The sequence below is a fragment of the Zonotrichia leucophrys genome, chromosome 5, assembly GCF_028769735.1.
Source record: "Zonotrichia leucophrys gambelii isolate GWCS_2022_RI chromosome 5, RI_Zleu_2.0, whole genome shotgun sequence".
Taxonomy (NCBI): Eukaryota; Metazoa; Chordata; class Aves; order Passeriformes; family Passerellidae; genus Zonotrichia; species Zonotrichia leucophrys.
In genome coordinates this window covers 43,044,720-43,071,826 of record NC_088175.1, presented here as the reverse complement: position 1 = coordinate 43,071,826, position 27,107 = coordinate 43,044,720, and the positions used below count along the sequence as shown (strand labels likewise).

Sequence of the window (27,107 nt, the reverse complement as noted above, 5' to 3'; positions counted from 1 at the left end):
GCAGCCCTCCTAAGTGTATCACATACAGAGGGATATGTGAATTCCACAAGAACCTGTGCCCTACCTGCTCCCGGTGCATGTGACTGGGAACTGGGTCATTGTCCTCACTGCAGTGACAAGACAGTAACAAGGCTGCTTTAAGCCAAGATAATCCAAGACTGGTCCATGTGTGAAGGGCAGTTTGGGGAAACTGGGCTATTTGATTGTTGTCCTTGAGGGATGAGTATTGGTCATCTAGAAACTGCAGCTCTCTAGTTTTAAAAATTATTCTGTGACAAGACAGATGCAGTAAGGAATTGTAGCCTCTGACAGTTGTTTATGCTGCTGAAAGATGTCGGGCAGAAGAAAATCAACCCAAAAGCCTTTCCAAATCTGGGGGGCACAAATGATAAAATTAGGATTATGTATGGCAACCTAGAAGATACAGCCCACAGGAAAGACAATGTTAAGACCATATGACCTTGAGAGTTTGCTTTGTTGCCAGCAGGAATTCCAGATATGCCAAAAGTGCTCTGTTTTGGGCCATCCCCCCAAAGGGATCCTTTTCCTTAACAGGATATATGTACCCTGATCCCCATGCTGAGCTGGCTATTGCCTCCAGCCTGTCTGTATGAGACACAAATACTCTGTCTCCTTATGCCTGGTCTGCCCAAGGGTGTTTCCATCCCCTTTGCCACCTTCTCTCACTGTCCTGTTTGACCCCTTCACTCCTGTGCACCAACGATCATGGGTGTTGGTGACAGCACTGATTTGGGCTGGTTAGGAAGAGAAATTACCCTACACCCAGATGCACTAGAAGAGAATGCTATGGAATTGCCCCTCAGCTATTGAGGGACAAATCCACAGCAGCAGCACCCAGTGCTAAAATGAGACAGGATGCTGCTTGGCTCACTGCTCTCCATGCCTTCAGATTTGGATTTTCAAATCCTACAAAAGCTACAGTGACATGGCTTAAAAGTCATCCCATGACCTTTACAGTTCCCCCTTTCACCTCAAAAATGCAATTCTCTCTACTTAGATTTCTATTGTCTGATTGAAATTTTCATCCTAGGCCACAGAGTTTTTTTGAAGGTGACACTTTGGAGTGATACTTTACAAGGTTGCTTTCTTTGTAAGGGGAGGAAAGGAAAAGCAAAGCAGATGTGGGTCTAAAGGTACTGGACTCACACAGCCAATTTCTACCCTGCCTGACCACAGCCACAGAACACAAAGTATTTTGATATTCTTGAGAATATATGTTTATGTTAATGTTAGCTTTTTATCCCAGCTGATAAGGTCCTGGTTATTCCTACCCCAGGAACTTTCACAACCATTACTGACCTTTCTGTGTCCCTCAGCTCACACGAAGTTGCATAGCTTGTTGCATTCCAGGAAGATGCCTGGGTCCTTTTACACTGCACAAATACAGCTTCGAATAGTTCAAAATTTAAATACATACTGGCCTCTTGTGGGCTGCGTTGTTACATCCTTTACACTGACTTCAGCACTTGCTCATTCTTTGAATAACAGGTGATAAAACTTCAAGTATGATGCTAAAAGGAATAAACCTTCTGTATGTCAAAAAGATACCTTTTTATTTAAAAATAAACATTACCTCCCCAATCCCAGGTTTTCTTATGATTGATTTTGACACCATTTCAAAACTTTGATCAAAGGTAGTGTATAAAATGACTTAACATTTTTTTTTTCCATGCTAAAATGAAAATACGTGGGTCCAGGTTTCAAACAGTTAAACATTCAAAAAATCCTGCTTAGATGTTTAAATTGTTCCCCAGTGCTTCTTTGACGCCTCCAGGCTTTGGCTTTGTTTATTTTAAAATTATATATGCAGCACTTTCTCTCGTTTCCAAGTCCAGCCAGTTCATTCAGTTACTCAAGCAGGGACTCTGCGCTTCAGAAAATCAGTTCACAACTTTAGATTGGAGACCATTCTTTAATCAGCTTTCTTCTATTGCTTAATAAGTCTAAGATTCTGCCACACTTCTTCATAGGGATGACTTCATTCTCAATGGGAAGGGTACTTTATTTACACAGCTCAGTGTATTTAGCTTTTTAAACTTCACTTGTGTTAAACCACATCATTGCTGACACAGTGCAGGAGATTGTTTTAGGTGGAAAAGACCAATCCATTCTGCGGGACACAAACTACCTATCTTGCTTGCAACAAAGGCTTAACAAGGTATTGTGGCAATAAACTGCTTAACTGACCTCACTTGATTTCTCTTTGGACCAGAAAGTTGTTGTCTACTCCATATTTATGTTAAATTCAGTTTAAAATGGAGTCCAGTGCAGGAGGCACTTGGGTTATGCTTGCAAAGCACAGGAACTGAGAAAACCAAAGAACATAAAAATCTAGCCAACTTCCACAGGCTGATGGGAATAAATTTATGGGTAAACTCTGGAAAAAGCAGTGGACACCCCAGCCTCCCATCCCCCTAGTCTAGGAAAGAAAGGGGAAGGCGAAAAGTTTAACAAAAAACAAGAGAAAAACAGTGCAGAGGCTGAAACATTGTCAGCTTTTCCAGTGAGCAAAAAATACCACATTGAGACAGCCAAAACAAACATATGCTGTTTCACAGGCTAAAGAAGGAATCCAGCAAGGCAGACACTCTCTGCTTGCTTGTCTGGAACTCGTGTTCTGTTAACGCAGATCAAATCAGAAGTGTGTGGAAATGGGAACTGGTCACGTCGTGAAGTAGATAAGGTGTTACTTATTGCTTGTTTAGTAAATGCACAAAGAAACCAACCTTCACTTATGTCTTCAGTATTCTACTTCAGGAACAAGAGCCCAACTTAGCTGCCTAGAAACCTGCTTTCTGGACTGAAAGTAGTGTTTTCCCCAACAAAAACCAAAATACTGCCAACACAATCCAATTCCTCCCACCTACCCAAACTGACACCCTGACCTTTGTGCTGCCTGTGTTGGCTTTCTGTACACCTCACAACAGCCTAAATACCAAAAAGACAACAGTGGATGTGGTAAAACCAATCACACATGGCTTTCCTTCTTTTGAGACAGAAGGAGTCAAAGCTAATTTACAAGAGGAGGTTTCCATTGTGCATTATCAGTTTTGATTTACTTCCTGACATGCTTTCCTGTGTCCACTTCAGAGGCAAACAAGCCAAACATGCAAAGGAGATCTATAAAAGATTTTCCCCCTGTGATCCATGGAAATATTGCCTTCAGCTTTTCAGAGGAAAGTTGCACCTAGTATTGGAAATAGGGGAGTTAAGGTCAGACTAATAAAAAGCTTTAATTCAGATAGACACAACTTTTTCTCAATGGAGAAATGCCATTATTAAGATGCACATAACTGCAGATTTATACCCCCAAAATTCTGGGATGAAAATCTATGCAGAAGAGGTTGAGTCCTCTGAAGGGTGTCTAGTAAGACAGGCTCTGTCCAAGGAAAGAGATGATTTCTGGAAAATACTAGCTATGAATATATTGGGGTAACAGTAGTGCAATAAAGTGACTTATTTTATTCTTTTTAAAGAAAAGCAGCATCAGGCAGATAAGAGAAGAACCAAGAGGGAACACAAGTTGAGTAGCACGGTCCAGCAGAGAGAAAGGGCCAGGAATTGCAATACCCAAGTCCTTTGCCAGACTGTTTAAGCTTTATGTTCTCAAATGTTCAGAGCCATAATGCCAGCTCTGGTGCCAATATGGCTTTTAATTCTGAGTAAGTAATTCAGTCTCTCTCTTAATTCAGCTTTGCTGTCATCTGAGTAAACCTGACACTGCTGTCCTGCTGGGTATTACATGGCCCAAAAGCTTGGGCAGGTCTAATCATAACCCCTGCTGTGACTTTCACACCACAGGAAAGCAGCATCTGTTGTGTTCAGGTGCTGGAGCTTGATCTCTTATCAGTGCTCAAAGGAGATTAGATTCTTCTCTTCCCTTGCATGTAAAGGAAGAAATTAACTTGTTTGTGAATATGTGAAATTCACATATTGAGGCACTAGAAATCAATGCTTGTGTTGCCTAGAGCACACAGATCTTTGACTGCCTGTACCTTTTGCACAAAGCTGCAAATGCTGCTTTCATTCACCTATTTCTTCTGTGCTTTTGAATGGAGAATTTTTTTTAACTTGCAGGGAAAAAACTTCCTTGAGCTGCCCTACTTTATCCTAAGGTGACAGTCACTCTTCCAGACACCAGGAAATACTCATCTACAGACTTGACAGAAGAAAAAAGGGACTTCAGAAAAAGTGTTTTGTTTTTTCTCCATAGCAAATCCGTAAGGTGTGACCACCTATGTGCAAGCTGCACGATTCCTCTTCTGAAGAGACAGCAGGCAAGTGACAGAAACCAAGGTCCTGTTTTGCCCTGTCTTCATTCTCAAGTCCATTTTGCAACTGCAAATTCACATGTTAAGACTTTTCCATTGTAGACTAATTATAGAAGAAAAGTCCAGAATAAATAGATACTTTTGAAAGTCTTGGAAGAAATGCAGTTCTCTTCCCTACATTACTATTAGGTAGTTGACATTTAAGAATAATTTGACTAAGTCATCTTTATCTTGATCCTTCAGAGAGCAAGTCGTGCTTTATCTGGGGACAGCCCTTACACTCAAGTGCAATCTTAGTTTTTGTTTTTACATAAATTTGGCATCTGCGAATCTCAGGCTACCTACATGAGGACAGAATGTGCCATTAGTCTGTTACCATGACAGAAAGAGGAACAAGATAAGGCTGCTTAAGTGTGGTGACCAAATGACCAGCAAACAATCAAGGCACTGAGCTAGGCTCTGCCCTTGTCCAAGTGTGAAAAAGGTTATCAAAAAGAGCCCATCACAGTTGGTTCTAAATAAAATAAACTCATGTTTGTTATATTTTTACCCACCTGGAGAGAGGAATTCAGTCCTCTGGGAAACAACTGTGTAGTAGGTACTAATGCTCTGGTCTCTGGTACAAAGAGTCCCGGGCTCTGAGCAGGAGAGAGTGGATGAAGTATGCCTGGAATTTTCATTTAATAGAGAAGGAGTAAAAAGTCTAGGCAGAGACATAGCATAGCTCCTATTGTCAGCTATTGTCAGCTCAGTTTCAAACACACTGATTACAGAAGCTGGTGCCCCACTCATCTCAAGTGCTTGCACACGGCCAGAGCTCCTTTCTGCTAATCTTAAGCACTTCTTAAGACTACCTGTGGTGCCAGGAGATCAGAACAGCTGATAAAATGTCCTTCAGATCTCAAATTCTATAAAAAAAAAAAGTAAAGAAAAAAAGAGGCACAAATAAGTTAATTATGATAAGGCCAGAAGAGTAAATAGGAGGATTAGCTCCAAATCTGTCAGACAAAATAACACTTTAAGAGGCATTTGAATATTTTGATCCTGACCAAGTGGTATTGCCTGGTATGAGGTGGCAGCAGTGCAGCCCTCATCACCAGAGCATACAACAAGGCTGACATGTGCTTTGTAGCAGCGAATTGATGCCAAAAACCTGATTTTATCAACAACCACACTCCCAGGACATTCCACACGTGTAAAATGGGAGTGGACAGCAGACCAGATTTCCTTCATCGTTGTAAATCATTCACTTCTACTCAAGTCAGTGAGGCACTGCCAACCAGCACCTGCTGAGGATCTGTGCAAGGACCTCAAGGTCAGTATCTTAGAGCCCTTTTAACCTTGCTTACCATAAAGTTATTCTCCTCTAGAAAATCTCCTTGTTCAGGAGGCAATTTATATTTTGAACTTACCTCCTGTATGCATACTGCCCTCCAAACAACAAACATTCTTTAGCAGATGCATGGGAAGCTGATGACAGAGCAAGTAGTTTTATTCACTGAGTCAGTTTTGACATGGAAGGGCACTGAAAAGCTGAAAAATATTTACAGGGAGTTCCATTTTCAATATTAACTGGAATATCAATGGTTATTTTGTTATTTTAAAGGAGTGCTTAGATGGAATAGTGTTACCCCTTCGAAGAAGTTGGTAGCACAGAGAATATAGCTATCAAGACTTACATAAAACTAACAGTCATGTTATGCTCAAAAGCTTAAGTTTATTGCTCTCTTTAATGACTATCACCAGTATTTTAAAAAAGAATGCCAGTTCTTTCTGCTAGCTTCTCACTGAAGGAAATATTTTAAATACAGCAATAAAATCAAGTGGTTTAAAGAGAACACATTTTGCCACACATTCATGCAAACCCTGCAGACAGGATTTTTACAGGTTCATGGATACAGAATAAACACAAAGATGTGTACTGAAATATTGGGAAACTTTTTCCCCACAGTGATGAAGTTGTAGGCGTAACATTTCAGGCCTTACCCTGCACCTGCTGACGTCAATGGCAAAACATCAGTGGGAGCAGGATCAGCCCTTATTGTTCTGAGAGCTGCTTTACCTTCTCCTGATTAGAAAGTGCAGTAAATTCTCAGAATCTTCTGCACTAATAGAAGCAGTGGGTTTTGGTTATTGTTACAAATAAAGAGAAGCAAATATATATTTTTAGTAGGTCATCAGAGCTTCTATTCACCAAACACTCATCTTTCATGTTAAGGATCCTGTGTACCTCCATTTTTCTCTGCTCAGTGAAGCACTAAAATGTGTGCTCACCTCTAAGTATTAAACACAAGCTACAATCTTCCCAGCCTGATTGAAGTCTAAACCCAAAAGCACAGGCAGTAGTCTGTATTACTGGAAAAGAAATACTGTCACCTGGACCAGTGGTTAGAATGGGCCAATTATTGTCTAAATTTGGTTTGAGGGCAAATTTCTCACAAAGCAGCCAACAAGTTCACACTGTTTGTTTGTTTTTTTTTTAAGCTGCCTTTAGGATTTGCATTAATTTAAATAGGCACTGGACATATGGTTACCCTCAAAGCTTTGAAACAAGTATAAATTCATAGAATAAAAGTGATTTAATTATTAGATTTTTAATAAAGATGAACTAAAAAATGTCTCACCTGATTTTGAATCTCAGATTTCAGGAGAAATTCTATTCTATGTAAAAATAGAAACTATTTGCAGAAATACAATCTGTTTGCCAGATGACTAAGATGCCCAAATATTGACAAAGAAAAGGTAAAGCATGAAGCATTTATGTTCAGATTAATGTCTACTCAGATTCACCCCACTGTGATGATACTGGGGTACACTGCTGGTAAGAATTCGAGGCAAGAATTTGACTCAGGTCACTGAAATCTGTTTCCCCCTTAGTTCTGATAACACTGGTAGTGGACTGCTTTAGAAAAAATAAACAAGCAAATATGATGTGCGAAACATCATTTCAATGCAAATCTACTTGAGTCTTTCAATGCAGAGGCTCAGAAGGTTTACGATACACACAGTATTCGGTAATTTTATATATAAAAACAATCAGAAAGAGGCAAAAATTTACTTTCAAGCTTAGTCAACATACGGCACATTTCAGCATGACAATTCAAAAAGATGCACACTGTATTTGGATATATTAGCAATGACCTTGTAAAAAAGAACAAACTGAAGACAGTGGATTTTTTTCTGGTTTTTTTTTCTTGCTTTTGTAACAAATGAAGCTACCATAATTATTTACAGTATAAATAAGCCTTTTTTGGTGAAGATTACGTCCTGTCACGTATGTTTAAGACAAGACGTACCTCAGCTCTTTAATGTCAATGCAAACAAGAGCATAAAAGCAATATCAAAGTAAAATAATATCTTTCCAGCTAAGACAGCCAGGTTACCATGTCTCTTTTATCAGATCTGAAATATATCTGAGCGCAGTCAAAAGTTCTCCTGGCTTTAGCCTTTAGGAATATCATGAACACTTATTCTTCTGCTGCTCTAGAAAGCTGCTTTCCGTACAAGCTCATGACATGATGCACAAATTGATACTGTTCACAAGTCTGGATCATTCCTCCCCTGAAAGGCAAGAAGAAAAGGGGAGGGAAACAGCAGTCTTATTACTTGCAAACACATGAGGAAATAGCACAGCTAACATGAAGCTTGTGCTCCACACCAAAGGTCCATTCCAAAGCTTTCTGAAAAGAGTGAGAAGTGCCCTTTGATTGTAACCAGCTTCAAGCCTTCCCTCCAGCTCCATTTTGAAAATGTCTGCTGAGCAAGGAACAGAAGGTAGTGAGACCAGGAATGGGCTTTACAGTTATTTTCCTTGGCAGATGCTCTCCTCCAGGAAAGAATCACCATTATCATTTACTCTTACCTTACCTGAGCACCTGTATTCCAAGAACCCTTCTGTGAAAAGTAATTCCCACTTCAAAGCCCTAGACAGACAGATGGGAGCAGGGGAATAAAGAGGGGAAGCAGCTTATCCAAGACTTCACAGTTGCACTAGGGACTGAATTTGGGACCAAAGATGGCCAGGCCAGGCCAAGCCACACCAGATGCACAACTGATGCAGTTTTCCCATTCCACAATGAGGATTCTTTCCTCTGGGCCACTCCACATCAAGCTTTTGGCAAGTTAGCCAGAAAACTAGGGATAGCCATCAGGATTTTGGAGCACACAATGTTACTTTAGAAAAGGACAGTTCAGATTTGTAACTGAGTTGACTGCTATGCACACCCTGATAGCACAACATCCCTCATCACAGTAGCCTGTTTTGGTTCAGCTTATTTTTCAGCTTTTAACGTTCTCTTTAAAACTGAAAACCTGAAAGGAAATGCACACAGGAGCGAAAGTAGTTTGATTTTCCATGCATCATTAGCCTGTATATTTCTGCAAGTAGCATATTAACTAACATATAAGCACTACAGGGGGAGACAGAAATGAACAAAACCAATCAGGATGAAATTGTTAATTTTAAGCAGATTCTACTAACATATGAAATTTTGCTAAGAGTACCATCGAAAGTGATAGAATTTCTTGACAACCCATTATGAAGGCAATTAAAACTTCTATCTGAAGCTCACAGAAAGTGTACAGAGAATTGTGCCAGCACTGGTGCTGGTGCACAGATCCCGGCAATGTGGTGCCAAAAGGAGACTGAAATGACAAGTGGAGCTGAGGAACATGGGAACCCACGGGTGACTGGAGCCAACCAGACTGTGTCAGTCTGAGGAAGAGCATATGTGGTGCATTCCCTTAGAAACCTCACCAGAGAACATGAATGAAAAGCTGCTTCCTCTAAGCCAAATGGGTAGCAGGCTGCTAGCTCTCTCCTTGGGGACAGCCCTTTTCCATGGGGTCCAAATTAGCCATTATGGGTCACACAGAAGCCATACCAGTAAGGGGGAGATGAGCAGGAAAGACAACCTTGTCTTTCAGCTCCTTGCACTTATTTTGTTAAGCAGCTGCTTGAAATAACACTTAACAACAAGCAGGGATGAGTAGGGACCTATTCTCTAAACTCTCATCATCTAGCAAAGGTGAGAGACACACACTGTGTTTCTAAAAAAAAAAAAAAATTCCTAGCTGAGCATCTCCTCCCCATCTGCTCTCCTTAATACAAGCTCACAGTTGATTTGTTTCTGAGTCCCTCTGTGCTCCACACAGCACTGAAATATATCTATGTCAGACTGCGATACACAAGGAACATTAGTCACATCTGACAATTTCTCCCCAAGAAGTTCCATTAACAGTGGGGTTGCACCCTGAAGTTGTAGCAGCAGAAGCAACAGGGTGTCCACTGAGATTCAGACCACAGGAAATTATTTTCCTTTTTATCCAGTTTCCTGCTCTGTGGTGGCTTCCTCCCTTGCCACACATACGCACACCATGACATGTGCTTGCTGTCCAGGCTTTAGCACAGAATTCTGTTTTCACCCCTATTTGCCACAGAAACTTTTGAAATCTGAGTTATATTGTGGGCAGTGATAGCAAATGTCTCTCAGCACTGTGGGAAGGATGCAGGAAGGATTACTTCCTCTCCTTAGTCATAGTAGGTTATTTTAGGACCATCTGTTGGCCACTGATGCAAAGCCCAGTGCACAGAACTTTTTCAAGGGATTTGTGAGGGAATGAAGGGGAAAACCCCTTTGTTCTCTCTTGTGTGTACATGGCAACCTCAAAGGTGGTTTCTCAGGGCTAATGCAAACCTTTTTATTTCTGTGTAAAGCAGGGAGGTGCATTCCTTCAGACATCTACTCTGGCCTGCATTCAGCCTTCTTTCCCTACGTCCCTGGCGACTCCTTACCATCCTAGACAGTAATGATCAGGGAAGAGGAGGAGATACAGTCTTCCCTCTTACAGCTGCTTGGACACTCTCAACCTCTCATGCTACTTCTCAAGTCCCCTAGAGATTCTGGGGGGAGTTAATGAAAATGAGAGTGGGTGGCAGCATGACTTCCAAGAGACTACAAGGCCTATTTTTCAGTCCTTGAAGAAATCATGCTTTTCTGTAGGAAGGGTGGTGATCTGCTTTCCATCTTCAGTATTTTACCCCATGACATTTAAATGGCTTTTATCTATTCCATCCCACTCCTGATAGCTACATGGCAGCTACAGAGGCTCCTGCAGTCTTCCTTTTCCCCTATGGTGTCCTTTAAGTATGATTTTCTTTCTTCAGAGTCTTAAAGTGACTCTGAAGTGAAGTGCCAGTTCCCCTCTTCCTTCAAAGCTAGTATTTGCAGTTGGCCTGCTGTATCACACATATTTGTAAGCAGGCGCCTTCAGCCTTCATTTGCGTGGCAATTTTCCTGTGTAACATTAGTCACAGAGACAAGATATTTCACATTCAGACAGATATTTAACTGGACCATGGATAATCAGCACTCACTATTCATAATCTGGTTTTCTTTTTCTCAAGAAGCCTTCCCTTGTCTGGGCTAGAATCCACTGAAACAGCCAAATCTCTAAGCCCCTGCAGGTCCCTGTCTATCAGAGCCTCAGCAGGGCAGCAAGCATTTCATTTTTTGCCTCCCACTGAGCATAATTTCTTCTCTGAAATAAAGTTCAGCGTGGGGTTGAGGTTCTTTTTTTTCCCTCAGAAAAATCTTTGGTATGTTTTTCGTGACATCTCTTCCCCCGACTACATTTATCATTATCATTAGAGAGAGCACTGAGACATGTTTTGATGGCACTTGAAACCAGTGGGAGAGGAAAAATAGCATCTCTGGTACAAAATTCAAGTCTGTTTACTTAATAATCATACTCAAGGTGGTGTGTTAAGAAATGCTTAACTAGAAACCATTGAATTTGTGGAGATTTTCACAGCTCCTTTCATATGTCTGCAAACACTCCAGGTTGTGCACTCTCCTTCCCCAGGCAATGTCTCTTCTCCAATGGCTCACAGCTATGTGAGATAAATTTTCATTACTCCTTCTGGGAGAAAAGTGATGATCTGTGGCTCTGAACTAAAGTACAGCAGATCTTTGAGCCTTTGCTTCTGTATGAACAAATGGGGCCAACTCCTCAGCTGGTAGAAGGTCACCCCTTGCTTCATGGAGATGGACAGCTGTGAACCTAATTCAGCTCTAGGGCTGTTCAGTAAGGTTTACTGCTCAGGCAAAGACTACAAGTCAGAGGAATGTTCTCTCTTGGCCTCCACTTATGTTTGTTCTTCCCCTCTCCTTATTTGCTTCTCCTTAAATAAGGGGAACTATTACTATTTTTGCTTTTATTTTTTCTGGAAAGGAAGCAGGCTTTCTTACCTGTCTAACCGTAACTGGCAGGTTGTTCGCAAAATGTCAACTATGCCCTCGTTCTTCAGCTGTTTACAGCAGACACTTGTGGCAATAAAGCAGCCAGTCCTCCCGATGCCTGCACTGGGGAAGGGAAGAGCAGAGAGAGGCAGGGGAGATGTCAGAAGGATTTTGGAGTTTTCCTGTCAAATGACTGCCACTAAAGCAGCACAGATCCCATCATCCCTTTTGTCCCTCTGACCTTTGCCAGCTGGGTGCTTCCAGATGGAAAGCCATAACTAGGAAAAGATACCAACTTTGTTGGATGACATGATTAAGTGTGAACCACTCACAGAAGGGTGAACATTGCAGATACAGGGCTAAAAATGGACTAATGTAGACTTATTGACCCAGTAGGTTGTTGAACCTCTCACTGAACCACCAAAAAAAAGCTTCTGCATTTCTTAGTAAGATTTATTTGGACAGCAAGCCTTGCTTTGAAGGCAAACTTTGCTTTGAAATTCTCAATTTTAACAGCATCTTTGAAGCTATTTTCATTCACAGGTAGAAAAAAAAAAACCCAACTCTTGCTTAAATAATTAGAGCTAACAGAAGCGTAGTAAGTGTGATGTCATTTTCTGATCAGATCTGCAATCTGGTAATTAGAATTAGAGCACTATACAACAAATTCACTATCAAAAAGTTTCTTAAAATTTTCCTCAACTCTTCTGTATCTGACCAGAACTAAGTTTATTTTCACAGTACAATAGAAGCTGTGAATTCTTCTCATCACCTAAATGCTGGAAGCCCTTCTTATGCATAAAATAATTAAGTGAGAGTACTCAGGAATAATTATTTGACACAACTACAGGAAATTCTGCTTTCATTTACATTGTGAGAAAATTTTAATGCTAAACCACTGGCAAGAAACATTCAAGCAACAGTGGAACTCAGTTCACAGCTTCACACAAGTCCTTCATCTTCCACTTGACCATAACCAAACAGATCACAGCACACAACTCCTGACACCGTTTACTGTCCAGTTACCTCAGTGTTTTACAAAGGGAGGGAACAACGTCCGTTTTTAGATAAAAGAAACAGTGCTTGTCCCAGGACAAGCTGCAGGTCTCTCAGCGGCTGAGACAGCATTGGGTGGCATGTTATCCACATAGAACCCATCATAATCCTATCACTATGTCTCTTAGTATATATTTTTTTTTCAAATAAAAATGCCCCATTTCTCCCCAGATTATTACACTGGGATGACACCATGCAAGAGGACAGAACAAATATGCAAAGCAAGAGTGACATAGTAACCAGCAGCAGATACCATAGCTCTTCAAAGAGCTCCTAGAGTCACAATTTTCCATGGACAAAGAAGACCTCCTTACAAACCACTTCTTATTTCCATCTGAACTCACCCAAATTTTTCCACATCTCTTTTAAAACACTGGCAGAAAAGCTGGACACGTGCTATCACGCAAGCAATTTAATAGTGATTACTCCATATTAGCTTACAGTCGGATCTGTGATGACACCAGGCTACCAACCATTTCTGCCAAGAGGCTCTTTAAAAACATTCTCATTGTATAATACCCATTTACTATGGCTTTTGGAGAGCAACCATCTGCTGTTTCCTAGAAAACATTATGCAAAATTAAGCAATATTCTGTACAAAAATAAATTTGGCAAAATGTATGTTATTGAAATGATGGAAGATTACCCTGGCAAGATAAACTGCATTTCTTATCAGGCTTTCTGCTATTTACCTGGAACAACTGTTTTGAGAACAGACTGTAGTTTTCAAGTAATCACATTTAACCTTCCTAAACACTGGCAAAACAGGGCTTCCTTTTTGACCCGTGGAACTTCTCCAACTTTCCAAGACCTGTAATTCATCTGTATTAAACTTTAATGGCTTAGAGTGCATGAATCAACTTTTTTTAACCACTCTTGGGGTGAAAATCAACTAGCATATCTGATTTAATAGTGGTTGCTGATGCTTAACACGCTCCCTAGATAGCAGTGCAAAAGAACACAGTTAATCACATCTACAAATGATCAGTATATCATCCCACTTCTTTCTCAGGACAGAAGAGAAGTATCTATCCTCATCTATTTTTATTCTGCTCTGATTGATAATTACAATTTTTTCATCAGGAATAGGCCACTGCAAAGATTTTACTCCTTCCATATAAGAAGCTTTCATCTTTGCCAGGGATTCTTACTGACACTTCAGTGTTACTATCAATTGCATACATTTCCTGACTATTGATTAGTACTTGCTGTAACCAGCTTTGTCATCCTTTCATTTATGTGTTATATTTAAATTATTGTCTTTGGCCTAATAATAATCTATTAAAAAAAAAAAAAAAAGCAAAGAAGGACTCCACAAAACAGGGAGGTTTGATGCTTAAAATTTAGTGCTATTATTTGTCTGCTTGCATGTGTTTTTGTACTCAATTTCACCTAATGTATGCTAATCTTTCCTAACCTGGCCCTTCAAAGGTAATTATTACTATGAAATTATTCTCACAAGTAACTGAACCACTGCCAGCTTCTATGGTTGACTCTGTCTGTATCTGAATGCAACACTTGGTAATAGAAAATCATTGCCACTAAGCTTTGAAGTTCCAAGCACATTTCAGCAGCAGTTGGCCAAGATTTCTCACATGTGACTGATGGCCTGTGTGGCAGCCTCTGCACTGTGTCACTGTATGCAAAGAAAGCCTTGGAATTCAGACAGAACATTTATTTACCTGCAATGAACAATCACTGGGGCATTCTTCTCCTCTGCGCTCTGCATGGCCTCTTCCACTTCCAGTACTAGCTGTAGCAGAGGAGGGGCCTGGTCTGGTGTCTTCTGGTCTGGCCAAGACGTGTACCAGTAATGTTTCAGGTTTCTCACCTCTTCTCCTTTCTGCAATTCAGTTAAGACAAACACCACAAAAGTTTTACAAGAACTTCTCATTGTAAAATTGATGCTGAAACATGGCCTTCCCTTTACGACTAAGATAAAATCAACCTGCTGGAAACAGAAGACGGCTGAGCACACAGAGTCCAGGAGATTGCTGCAGAGCACTGATGTGATCTTTTTGACACAGGTGGTGGAGGAGACAACAAGGAGAGGTGACCTTGTCTTAAGTACATGTTTGGGCACGTGAAGGTTGGGAGCAGCCTTGGCTGCAGTGACCAAGAGATGGTGAAAGATCCTACATGGAAGGAGCAAGGGCAATAAGTAGGATTACAAGCCTGAACTTTGGAAGAGCTAACTTTGATTCCTTCAAGGACTTAATTGCAGGAATCCCTTGAGTTAAAACCCTAGAAGACAGGGAATCCAAGACAGTTTATTAATATTCAAGCATCACTTCCTCCAAGCTGAATTTTGGTGCATCCCTCTGGGTAAGAAATCATGCAAAGAGGGCAGGAGCCATGCATGGATGAACAAGAAGCTTGTGGCAAAAAAACCCACAAACAACCAAACCACAAGAAGAAAATCTATGGAATATGGAAAAATAGACATGGCACTTGGGAGGAATATAAAAATGTTGTCAAAGTATGCAGAGATGTGACAAGAAAGGTTAAGGGCGACATGAAATTAAATCTGGCAAGGGATGTCAAGGACAACAAGAAGGGTTTCTTCAGTTGCATCAGTAGCAAAAGGAAGAGCAGGGGAAATGTAGCCCCACTGCTGAATGACATAGGAGCCCTGGTGGTAGAGGATACAGAGAAGGCAGAGTTACTGAATGCCTTCTTTGTTTCAGTCATCATTGCCAATGCTGGCCCTCAAGAATCCCAGACCTTGAAGGCAAGAAATTCTGGAGAAAAAGCCAACTTTCTTTTGGTTGATGAGCACTGGGTTAGAAAGCATTTACGTAAACCTCAAACCCACAAATCCATGGGCTCCAATGGCATCTACCCATGAGTGCTGAGGGAGCAGGCAGATGTTACTGCTAAGTCACTCTCCATTATCTTGGAAAGATCATGGAGAACAGGAGAGATGCCTGAAGACTGAAGGAAAGCCAATGCCACTCCAGTCTTCAAAAAGACAGCAAGAGGCCTCCCTCAGCTGACCCAGGTGGCTACACACCAGTCAGCCTCAGTTCCACCCTAAAAAGGCAATTAAATACCTCACCCTGCATATCACCTCTACACATGTGGAGGAAAAGGTTATCTGAATTATTCATTATGGATTTTCCAGGGGGAAATCATGCTTGACCAGCTTGAAAGGTTCATATGACAGTATGGCTCGCTGGGTGGATGAGAGGAGAACAGGAATATTGTCTATCTTGACTTCAAAAAAGCAGGGCTTTTCACCCTGTCTCCCATAATCTCCTCATGAGGTAAGCTCAGGAAGCATAGATTAGATGAGTGGACAGTGAGATGTATTGAGAACTGGCTGAACGGGTCCAAAAACTGTGATCTGCAGCCAAGAATCCAGTTGAAGGCCCATAGCCAGTGGCCTTCCCCTGAGATCAGTACTGGGTTCAGCATGTTCAGTTTACTTATCAATGACCTGGATGAAGGGGCAGAAAATACCCTCAGTACTTTTCTTGATGATGATGCAAAAGTAGGAGGAGTGGCTGACACACCAGAAAGCAGTGCTGCCATTCCATGAGACCTGGGCAGGCTGGAGAGTTGGACAGAGAGGAACTGATGAAGTTCAACACAGAAAGTACAGGTCCTGCATATGGAGAAGAATAACCCCAGGCATCAGTACAGTGTGGGGGCTGACCAGCTGGAAAGCAGCCTTGTGGAGAAAGGATCTGGTGAACAACAAGCTGTCCATGAGCCAGCAGTGCCCTTGTGGCCAAGGGGGCCAAAGGTATCCCACGGTGCATTAAGAAAAGCAGAGTTTTCACATTGTGAGTGGTGATCCTGCCTCTCTCCTCAGCCCTAGAGAGGGGGCACTCCACTCACCTGGGGTGCTGTGTCCAGTTGTGGGCTCCCCAGCTCAGGAGAGACAAGGCACTACTGGAGAGGGTCCAGTGGAGAGCCATGAAGATGATTAGGACACTGGAGGACCTCACTTAGAAGGAGCTGGGCCTGTTTAGCTTAGAGGAGACACAACTAAGAGGGGCCCTTGTCAAAATCTGTAGGTATCTGAAGGGAGGGTGTCAAGAGGATGGGTCAAGGCTCTTTTCAGTAGGGCTTGGCTACAGGTCAAGGGGCACAAACTGAAGCACAGAAAGTTCCATCTGAACACGAGGAAAAATTTTTTGAGGGTGATAGAGCACTGAAACAGGCTGTCCAGAGAGTTTGTGGAGTCTTTTTCTCTTGGATATTCATGACTCACCTGGACACAAGCACATAGAACCTGGTTTTAGGGGAACTTGCTGTAGCAGGCAGGTTGGACCAGATGATCTCCACTGGTTCCTTCCAACCCCAACCATTATGTGAATGCTAAATGGAACAGAAATCCAAATGGGAAGCCACACAACACAGAAATCTGGACTTCCAATATTACGACTGCACTTCAGCAAACTGCCTTAACAAAAAACAAACAAAAAACCCCACAAAACAAAAAAAAAACACCACCAAAAATTCCTTCCCCCACAAAGTATTTTGCTCTTTTAGTGCCAAGAGCTGTGTGCAAAACACTCCAGGCGGTCTGTTCCCTCTTGACAGATTCATTCAGCAAAGCCAGAGCTGTGCTTGTGACATAATTGCTTTCATAATGTATTTGACAGACAGAGAGCCAGGAGCCATATCTCTGTCTCTGATAGCTAGATAAATAGATGAGGGAGAGAGATGGGAGCTTATTTTTCTATCTCTTCTGACAGACAGACTTATATCGGTCTCCTGTCAATTCTACTCTTCTCTTAGACACGGTGAGAAAGTCAGAGGCAGTATGGAAGGTGGGAATTGTATCTAGCTGCAGTCCAGGTCTTTTTGAGAGACACAAATTCTGATTTTCTGTCTCAGCATGGTTATGAATATAGCAAATGTGCTGTTTCCTTTTTGGAGTGCCAAGTAGTGCTGTGAGCTTCTGATTTTGTGTGTTCAGAGTGAAATCCTTCTGTCTGATTTCTAAAGGTGCAAAATAGTAACATGGTGCCCAGGGAACTGGCCTTACCCTTGCAGCCACTGCACAAGCCAGCTGGCACAGGGCAAAGTAAATGTTTGCAAAAGGTCCAAGAACAAAAGTGTTAGATTCCACAACCCTCCCTTCAAACCATGGCTGGATGAGTTGAAGAGAGAAAAAAAATTGACAAATATAACTCTTTCTGAAGAACAAGGCACAAAAATCTGAAAACAGTTTGTCACATATACTCCCAAGTCCCTCCCTGTGCTTGTCAGTCACTGGATGCTCTGTGGTTGTGCATTTTCCACTCTTCTCTTTGGATGACAGAGCTTTTGCACAACTTCACAGTGAACTAGATTGGGAAAGCAATCATGTTAAATTGTTTTCCTTTCTTGAGATGGATTAATTTTCAGATGGATCAATCAGTTTCTTCCTTTAGCTTGGCACACAATCACAAACACTTGTGAGGGCACATGGGAGATGGCTCAAGGATCAGAACAAGAGAGCTGGACAAGGGAGGCTCAGCTTCATTGAGATGTTGTTCCATCTTACACTGGGTTTAAAGTGCTCACTGAAGCACAGCCACAGGATCCTTAAGGCTGTGTCTAGCTCACTTCAGGAACAGAGACTCTTACTATCATAGCACAGAGTCTGGCCTTAGGTTATTTATCCTAGGGAGAAAATACTTTGTTTAAGAGAGCACAACTAGTTATCATGAATAGCACTCAAACTCACTACAGTAAATCATATCAACACTGCTCTGAAACACAGTTGCTTTTGAATGTGTGACTATGTGTGAGTCACAGAAGTTATGAACACCCAATTCTTATCTCAGTTGTGAAAAATTATAATAAAAATGCTGTCAATAACACTGACAGAAAAGTAAAAGTCATCTGAAGAGAAACATGAATCACTACATAAATCATTTAGTTGACAGCAACAGAAAACATACAAAGTTCTAGTGATGAACTCTGGATGCCTTTAGTTTTGTCTGCTGTGTTAAAAGTTTTATGCTTCTGCTTGGAGCATCCTGACTTCTGTGGTTCTGTACACTTCTGCTTTGACTTGAACAAAATATTCTCTATTGATAGTTCCTTGGGACTGAGAAGACTTGGGAACAGCTAGGAGGAAGCAAGATTTAATAGACAGTTTGAAGTCTACAGCACGTATTCTGTAGCTGAAATCATGACTCAGTGGCTAGACACTAGCAGCTTTCTCTGAGAACAGAAAACAAGTCTTGCCTATAGCCTGAGCTTTTCCTAAGTTCCCAAAACCTGACAAATCTTGTCCGCTGTATGGAGAAAAAAATGACAGTCCACTCTGTAAAGCATGCAGTAATCATGTATTTCTGAACACTCCTGTTTAAGGGCAAACCTAAGTCAATTAATGGCTTGTCCAGTTTTCACTACCAAGTCACTTAATGTAGGCATGGTTCAGAGCTGCTGCTCAACTATTGCCATTAAATGGCAAATGTACAGGTCTAGGGAAAGGTAACTTAAATGGAATCTTTCTTTCAGCTCTAGAACTCAGCAATTCACATCCTGACATTTGAGGGTGGAGGGAAGAGACATTGACCTACTAGTACTGAAAACAAAACCATTGTCTAACTGAAAGCAAGACCAGATGAGCTGCAACCCAGCAACATGTAGATATTCTTCACTTCCCACTTGTCATGGAGTGCAATTTTCTCCTTGCTGCCTTTGCCAAAAGCATGAGTGACAGACTTTCTACACTCTGAATCCAGACATGGGCTGTCATATGCTGGCTTTCTGCCCATTAGCATATGGCTGAAGAGACTTGAAACTGGTTGGATAAAAGAAGAGTTTTTCCAGCTTGGAAAGGAATTGTTGTGTTATACTGAGGTTGGGGTAGATCTGGCAGATGAAAGACGTATCAAGTTTATGTAAACAGACTGTTACTAAAACATGTAGCTTGATATTCCAGAACTTAGCAATGGAAAGAGTTGTAAAATAAGACTTTGTTACTTTAGAATAAGTAGTATGTAAGTTCTTAAAAAATTAAACCAGTACTGAAACTTTCTATCCACAAGATGATAGAATGGTTACTGGTATATGAAACTACACTTGCAAAGTAAGACGCGCTCTGTGAGCTGACATTTCATTCACAATGGTCAATGAACCTGGAGGACAAAGGCACAGAATGATACACTGATTTCTTACCCAGTGAACCCCATACTAACACAACTGGCCTGGTGGCTTTCAGACTGTACACATGCAGCCTAAAACTCTGACTGCTGCTTTTCCTGTAACTTTCATGTTGGTGAACTGGGCAAAGCTACAATGACTTCAGTAATGAAAAGTGGTATTTGTCCAGCACTACACTGACACTGTGCAGAAGCTTTCTACACAACTCCCCTTGAACATCTGCATTCATAGGTTTAGACAGCTAAGCTACTGTAAGTACATTGGAATGATTTACCTTTAGGGTGATGAGCCTTAAACGGTAATCGTCTGCTTGTATGACTCTGTTAACTGTGATTTCTATTCCTTCATAGGTGACCTGTTCCTCTGGCCAATATTCTGTGCATTTCTGTGTGCAATATAAAACAAATCCAGTTAAGCAGGTATCAAGGGAGGCTTGGTTTCTTTCTCCTCTGAAATTGAATATAGCACATGCATAGATGAATATGAATAAATTTTGTTTCTATAATAAGTACAAGCTTTCACTTACTAAACAGGGACCACATTTCAGTTGATTTTTGCTGCATCCATAATAGCCTGATTGCTTGATTAAAAATGCACAAATCAAGTAATTACTAACCAATGCTTTTAAATGCACACATCCTTATTTATCTTTATGCAACTGATGTGCATTTTGAAGGTTCATTAGAGAGGCTGGTGGCAATGTGCTTGTGTTTTAAATTAATCTTGAGATAATAATGATTAGTATAATATACACCAGTTACCAATATATCTGTGCTTCATATATACTGATGTAGAAACACAAAATACAGCTTTTCTATTTTTTATAATGGCTCAGTGCTCTCTGAATATAAAATGATAATTTGCATATGTTTTTGCACAAAATAACATGACTGGGGATGCTTGGGAAAATAGATAATGCACGAAAATCCACTTAAAATTGTCAGTGAGAATCTTTCAAAGATAGGGAAGTAAAAGGCTGTGAGAGAGATTGGACTACTACATTTGGTTTTGCCAAAAGCCAGTAAGAGATACAGCCAGCATAACCTGACACTTGGAAACACAGAAACTACAGTCCATTTGCAGATCTACTCTGTGGTACTGATACACTAGAGATGAGACAGTGCAAATTTGTAGGTCCCTCTGATCCTGGAAGGAGGGCTAAAAAAGACTGGTTTTGTAATTAGTTTCTCTAAATTAATCAATATGCAAAGGCAGAGGCAGGCATTTCAATATGGTGCACAAATTAGTTGATGGACAAGGAATGACACGAATCAGGCAGAGGCTGAGAAAAAAGCTCTCTTGTGATAATGCAAGAAGCTATTTCATTATCACAGGGGAGCAGGTATCTGCTACTCAACAAACCTCAGGAAAGATGATGCTTGTAAGATTTCTCTTTTACACAGCTGTATACAATCTTAGAGGAAACAAGTTGAATGATTTTTCTCTCCCTCACCAAACGTAATTCCACTTGAGGAGAAAGACTAACAACAGAAAAGTACCCTGCAAAGTTACTGAGTCAAAATTTTTGTGTGGGAGAATCAGAGTTGTTCCATCTGCACAGTACATCAGTTAATAACCCACTGGGAGTGTGGCCCACTGTGTTTCTGCAAAGTTATTTATGCAGATTGTGTTTTTTCTTTGTCTACTCATAAACTGCAGAATCCACTGCAAAAATTGTCGAGAGCGCTACCAGCTATCAATAGCACAGACATTGCTCTGCTTAAAGGAGTGGAGTAAGATTGCCCACTCATTTCTGGGGGCTGTCTGTCAATTCAGATTAGAAGTGACAGAGGGCTGAGGTGCAGAGCTTTTAATCCTCACATTACTGAAGCCATTGCACTGAGAAAAAGCTCAAAGTCTCTCTTACTAGCATCATTGCTGAACAAAACTTTTCGGTTTGAATCTATGTACTTTGAGTCCTGCTATTCATCTATTAATAGAAGTGTTGCAGATAAATGGAGTGAGTATAGAAGATGTTTGCATGAAAGGACGTTGTATTTATGGCTGATATTGCTGACATCAATACATTTTTGACAAAAATGTATCAGGAAAGACTCGGCAGCTCTGTTGTGATATACAGGCTGTAGCAAGCTCCAGTTCTATAGTGCACCAGCACTGCAGTGCACTGCTCCCCAAGACTGATAGGAGGGTTGAAACACTTGGTCACTGCAGGTAGGAGGCAATCCAGACATAAAAGTTATTTTGCCTTCCTGTTATACAATCTTGTTATGAAAACTATAGTTGAAGAGCATTTCAGATATGTCATTCAGGACCAGCATTTCCTCTGCATCTTCTTTAAACCTCAAAGTCTGCAAAGGATTCTGGGGTACAAACTATGTTACGACATTTTAATGTTGTATGTGCCAGAAAATGGCAACTTTGATTAATGAGCAAGTTATTGCTTCAGTGCTGCTGCTCAGATACAGGCAGGTGCAAATTCAAAACCTGAGTGCAAACAAAGCATTCAGATCAGCAACATACTCTTCATGTTTTTAGCAATCCTTGACAGGACATTTCTAATGAGCCAGATGTAATAAATGACCATTTTTAACTTGCAAAGCATCATAATTCTGTGTCAGTCTTGTTCATATCTTTTCTTCAATTAAGTTGAAAAAATACATGAACATATTTATTTTATATCTGTGAAAAGCAAAGGTTTCTGCACACACATGATTATGGGCACTAAGCTACCAGCTAGCAGATAAACTACAACTCTGTCTGTATTCTGGATGTTTGCCCATATTCTTTGCCTTCTTAGCATCTAAAGCTTCTTCTCCAAACAAAAATCTCTAACCTAAATTACTAATCTGTTCTCAAGGACAAGCCTGATATATAGTGGTGCTGCAGCTTAAGAAACAACATTTGGACATCTCCACCTAGCCTTGCTGCTTAGTGGTGGGGGAAGATGCAGTGCCCAACACATGCCCAGACCAATTTCTCACATCTTACACTGCCAGTAAAGGCAGATGTGAGCTCAGCTACCTGTCTGTGAGCTGAAGCCCAGGCACAAAGTTCTGGCAACTCTGCTGCAGGGGGAAGATTTCAGCAGGTAAGTAATGAACAGCTGGAGGGCTGCAGTATTATAAACTGCAAAAAAAGGGAAGAATTCACTTTAAGTGGATTAGCACAAACATCACTACAGTTTAATTTATGGTAGGTGGCAAATAGAAAATTTCAGCATCTTAATTTCAGTATTTCATAAGCATTCCCTAGACTCTTTCAGGGGAAGGTTCTCAATATCCAAGTCAGTTCTAGTTGTTCATTATCATACAGAAGTCAGGTACTTCCTCAATGAGATGTGCATGTAGACATCAAATCATAATAAATGCAAGATAAAGCAGCAGCAACTCTACTGATTAAAGATATTCAGCCTTAGCAGTTATGGGGTACTATTGCTTTTGATTCCTTCAGAAAGAACTTCAAAGGCTGCCTGCAAATAGAGCTGGGTTAGGAGGGGTTTCAGGTCAGCTGGGAAAGGAAAATGGCAAAACCAACAGTAGGAGAAATCCGACAGCAAAACAGGACTCACAGTAAACTGAAGCGAAAGAGAAGCCCACATCTTCTCTGAGCCTGAAGAATTTAATGCTGGCTCTGATTGCACAGGCCACTGAACTAACTTCTGTTTGCTGGCATAGTGTCTAAGCTGAAAACAACTGCTGGGGTAGAGATAAAAATATAGACTGGATGTAACAGCATTACCTCATTCATCTCTTCTATATTGGTAATCATGACAATGATGGGAGAACGCTCCTGCCACACCATTCTCCAGAAGTCAGTGACAGTATTAACTATCGGTCCCTGAGTAGCAATATATACCTTTTCCTCTCCTCCATAGCCCTGCCAACAAAAGAACAAGAGATCAGTTTTAACAGGGATGTCCACCACAACCTTGAAGGTTAAAAAACCAGAGAGCTATCCTGGATGAAATGCGGACTGTGTGGCACCAGCTCTCCTCTCCATCTCTTTCCTGCACACGTGTACATGGAGCAAAGGCACAGTGCAGACTCACATAAGTCCAGCAAAGAGTGTCCTACAGCCTTGAGATGACTCTGGCCAGGTCATGAGCCTTATTCAGGCTGATTATCCAGCACCTTGGTTAGGCCAGCTGACAAGGAATTTTGCATCAAGAACTGTAGAAGTATGTTTCTGTCTGGTCTGAATCTGTACAGGTGCACTTTGAAATTGGGGTTTCAGCTAAGGTAAGCAGGAGAGAAGAGCAATCAGATGAGCTAGGATGCTTTTAAAGGCATTGTGTGTTGCAATTCTGTTTACATTAACAGTGGCTGACAGAGGCTGGGCAGACACACTGGGCTATGGAGCTCTTACCCTGATGTAGTTAGCATTGATGTAAGAGCTGAGGGGGTCATCCTGATCAGCTGAGGTAAGGCACACTCTGCTGTGAGGATCTGAAAGGTGTAAGGAGATAAGGAATAGTTTATCAGAGGAAGGAGACACACAAGATTATTTAGTACAGCAAGACATTTACATGCATTCATGGCCATCACAGCAGATGTGAGTGGCCTTAGAAAACCCCCATGTTAAGACCATTAAAAAAAGGGAAAGGATGGTTGGGATAATTTGCAGCCTTCTGACAGTTTCACCCACTCTCTGAAGCCTGCCTTAATTGGTCCTGAGTCAGTGTCTCAGCATGACTCTGGAAAAGCAGTTTTCTGCTACAGGAAATTATTTCTCAATCTGTTAGGTCAACAGACTCATTCTGGCTTCAAAGACATTAGAATATTGTTTGTGAAATGATAGCGAAGAGCTTTTCTACCAAAACATAAACATGCATTTCTTGCACCCAGGCAAGCCAGATGACAATAACTCCTTCCCAGTTTCATCTTGCAATGAACCATACTCCAAGATGTGCTATTAACAAATATAATGGTTATAGAGAAATTAAAGAATATTAACAGTCTCTTGCATTTTAAGTCTCTTCAGTACTTGAGTCTCCTTCATTGAGGCTGTTTATGAAGCATTATTCTTGTTCTAATAAGATGACAAAAGAAAACATTATTCCACTTAAGAAGTTCAGTCCACTTCCTACTGAAGACAATGGCTGTTTCACTGATTTTAATGGGACCTGACACAGGCCCCACAACATTCATCCACTTTGACCAGTACTACACAGTTTGTTACCATTGACAAGAAACATCCTCCTGACAGAGGCCTCAGCAAACAGCAATGGTGTATATGACCAAGATAATATTAAAAACAAACCACAGGTGTCTTTTTCATAAAAAAACTTCAGCTGACTTAGAAAGCAGAATAAGATTTATGCAAAAATGGTGCTTTACCCAATATCATATTAAGGACAGAGTACACAATAATTTTTACAGTACTACAAACACAGACGCAGCATGAAATGCTGTCCGCAAACAGACCAGATTGATGTTTTCTGGGATCTTTGGCTTTGAAGTGCAAAGAGAATGTTTAGGTCTCCTTTCTACCCCTCTTTACTGCCAGTACCAAGCCCTGTTAAATGGAGGCAGTGGGATAAGAGACTCAGCCCTCTCCTTTCCTCAGCAATATCAAGCCATCCTGTGGCCACAGTCAGGGACAAAGTTGCTAAAAGTTCTTTCAGAAAAAAAAGCTCAGATCATAACGAGGCCAGTTATAAAGTTGTTGACGTTTAGAGAGATGTTGTTAACATTTAGAGAGTGAAAGAGTTATCTGAGTTATCTGAGATGAGGAGGTCAAAGAGACAACAGTGGCTGCTGGCAGATACCCATATGGCTGAGATGAAGAGATACCAAATTCAGAATATACAGATCACTTAGAGATCTGGCACCTTCAGCATCTGAAATCAATATCCACTTTTGCAATCTTCCCATTGCAGCAAAACCAGCAAATTAATACTTGAATGAATCACCTCAACCATTATCACAGCAATAGGCAAAGGCTGTTAAATGCTTTTACACTTCTGGTCTGAGGTAGAATACAAAGTCATCAAAATAGTCACACACATCAGGCTGCAGTTGCTGGAGTTTGTAGACTTAAAAATAATCTTTTTGCCATTTTCAATCTGGATTCATTGACTGTTAGGTGTAGCTGAGGACATTTTTGACTTTACTGCATTTCTATTTGTTAACCTGACATTGAACCTTTTGGATTTTTCAAAAGACTACTGTAGTGATGGTACCACCTTCCAACAACAGCTTAGAGGAAAGAAAAAAGGCATGATATCCAATTGTATCACTTTTCAAAGTATTGTAAAGTATGAGAGAGGGGAAAATGACGACACTAGTAAAAACTTGTACCAAACTGTTTTCTCTAAACTCCTACTCCTGCCTACAAATAAAACTAGCATAATAGAAAAGAAAAAGAATTTTCTGTGTCCTCTTAATGCCATCAGGCCAGTTCCCAATATTCTCAGTCTGCATTTGAAAAAACATCAGTCAGGAAAATAATGCTGCTAGAATTTGGTCTTTCAAAAGAAATTTAATCAAAGAAATAAATAACAAACATCTTAATAAACCAAGTTCTTGGGTGCAACTTTTAAGCAGCATCAAATGATGCAATTCTAATAACTAAAAAAACCTACATTTCCCTGAGGATCAGCAGCATTTCAGTTCTTCATGCTCTCTACCTCTTTGGAAATTTATGCTTTGAAGCCATGCTGCTGCTCCGTAAACATGGCTTTTGGACAATATATTGTGGTGACAGTACATTTCATGCCCTCTGGAAAGGAAAATGAAAGCCCTCCAGCATGTGGAATAAACCATCCTGCCTCAGTGACTTAAAAAGCAGAAACTTACTTGGGAGAATTGTTTTGTAGCGATTCTTACGCACTAAGCCTGGAATATCATATTCCTTTGGATCAACAAAGTTCATTGGAATTTCCTGTTAAAAGAAAAGAAAAACAAAAAACCCACGAACAATAAGAGACAGTCAGTAGTATTATTAGATTCACAGGAGGTATAAAAACCCCAAGCCCATTATGTCCTACCTGCGAGGGAGGCAAAGTGATGAAGTCAGCTGGGACATATTGTACAGTACCTCTGGCAACTTACCACCAAAGTATGATTGATGTTTCCTTTTTCTGTCACTTTCTTTTCTGAAATCCTTCATGTGAAAATGCTCCTAGTGACTAATTCATTGAGTAACACGCATGACATATTCACTCCTAATATTATTAGAACTGAATTGCAAGTGTAGGCACAGAGCGATGCAAGAGGTGGAACGCAAGACACTGCTCCAAGAGGATGGACCATCCTTTCTGACTCACATTGCTTCCTCTCTGAGGGTGGAAAGTAATAATCTGCTGGGAACTTGCACCAGCAACAAAGTATGACACACATGATGACAGGCTGGTGTGCTGACCCGACTCCATGGAGCCGTGGAAGCGTCACTGCTTTGCTCATCGTGCTGCCAAGCTCCATGGAGAAGGACAGCAAAGGGGACT

At 40.9% G+C, this 27,107-nt stretch overlaps 1 protein-coding gene across 5 annotated transcripts in view; it reads right to left on the bottom strand.

Annotated features, from left to right (window-relative positions):
- Positions 1–5,989: 5,989 nt before the first annotated feature.
- Positions 5,990–27,107, bottom strand: part of PTPN5 (protein tyrosine phosphatase non-receptor type 5) — a 77,745-nt gene continuing 56,627 nt past the window's right edge. For all 5 annotated transcript variants that reach the window (XM_064714838.1, XM_064714836.1, XM_064714835.1 and 2 more), the window contains exons 8-14: positions 26,461–26,545; positions 24,029–24,108; positions 23,402–23,539; positions 19,977–20,087; positions 14,272–14,432; positions 11,543–11,656; positions 5,990–7,853 (exon numbers count right to left, since the gene is read on the bottom strand). In XM_064714838.1, the coding sequence (XP_064570908.1) occupies positions 7,760–7,853; positions 11,543–11,656; positions 14,272–14,432; positions 19,977–20,087; positions 23,402–23,539; positions 24,029–24,108; positions 26,461–26,545 (783 nt within the window). In that variant the 3' untranslated portion in view covers positions 5,990–7,759. The remainder of the gene's footprint in view (positions 7,854–11,542; positions 11,657–14,271; positions 14,433–19,976; positions 20,088–23,401; positions 23,540–24,028; positions 24,109–26,460; positions 26,546–27,107) is intronic.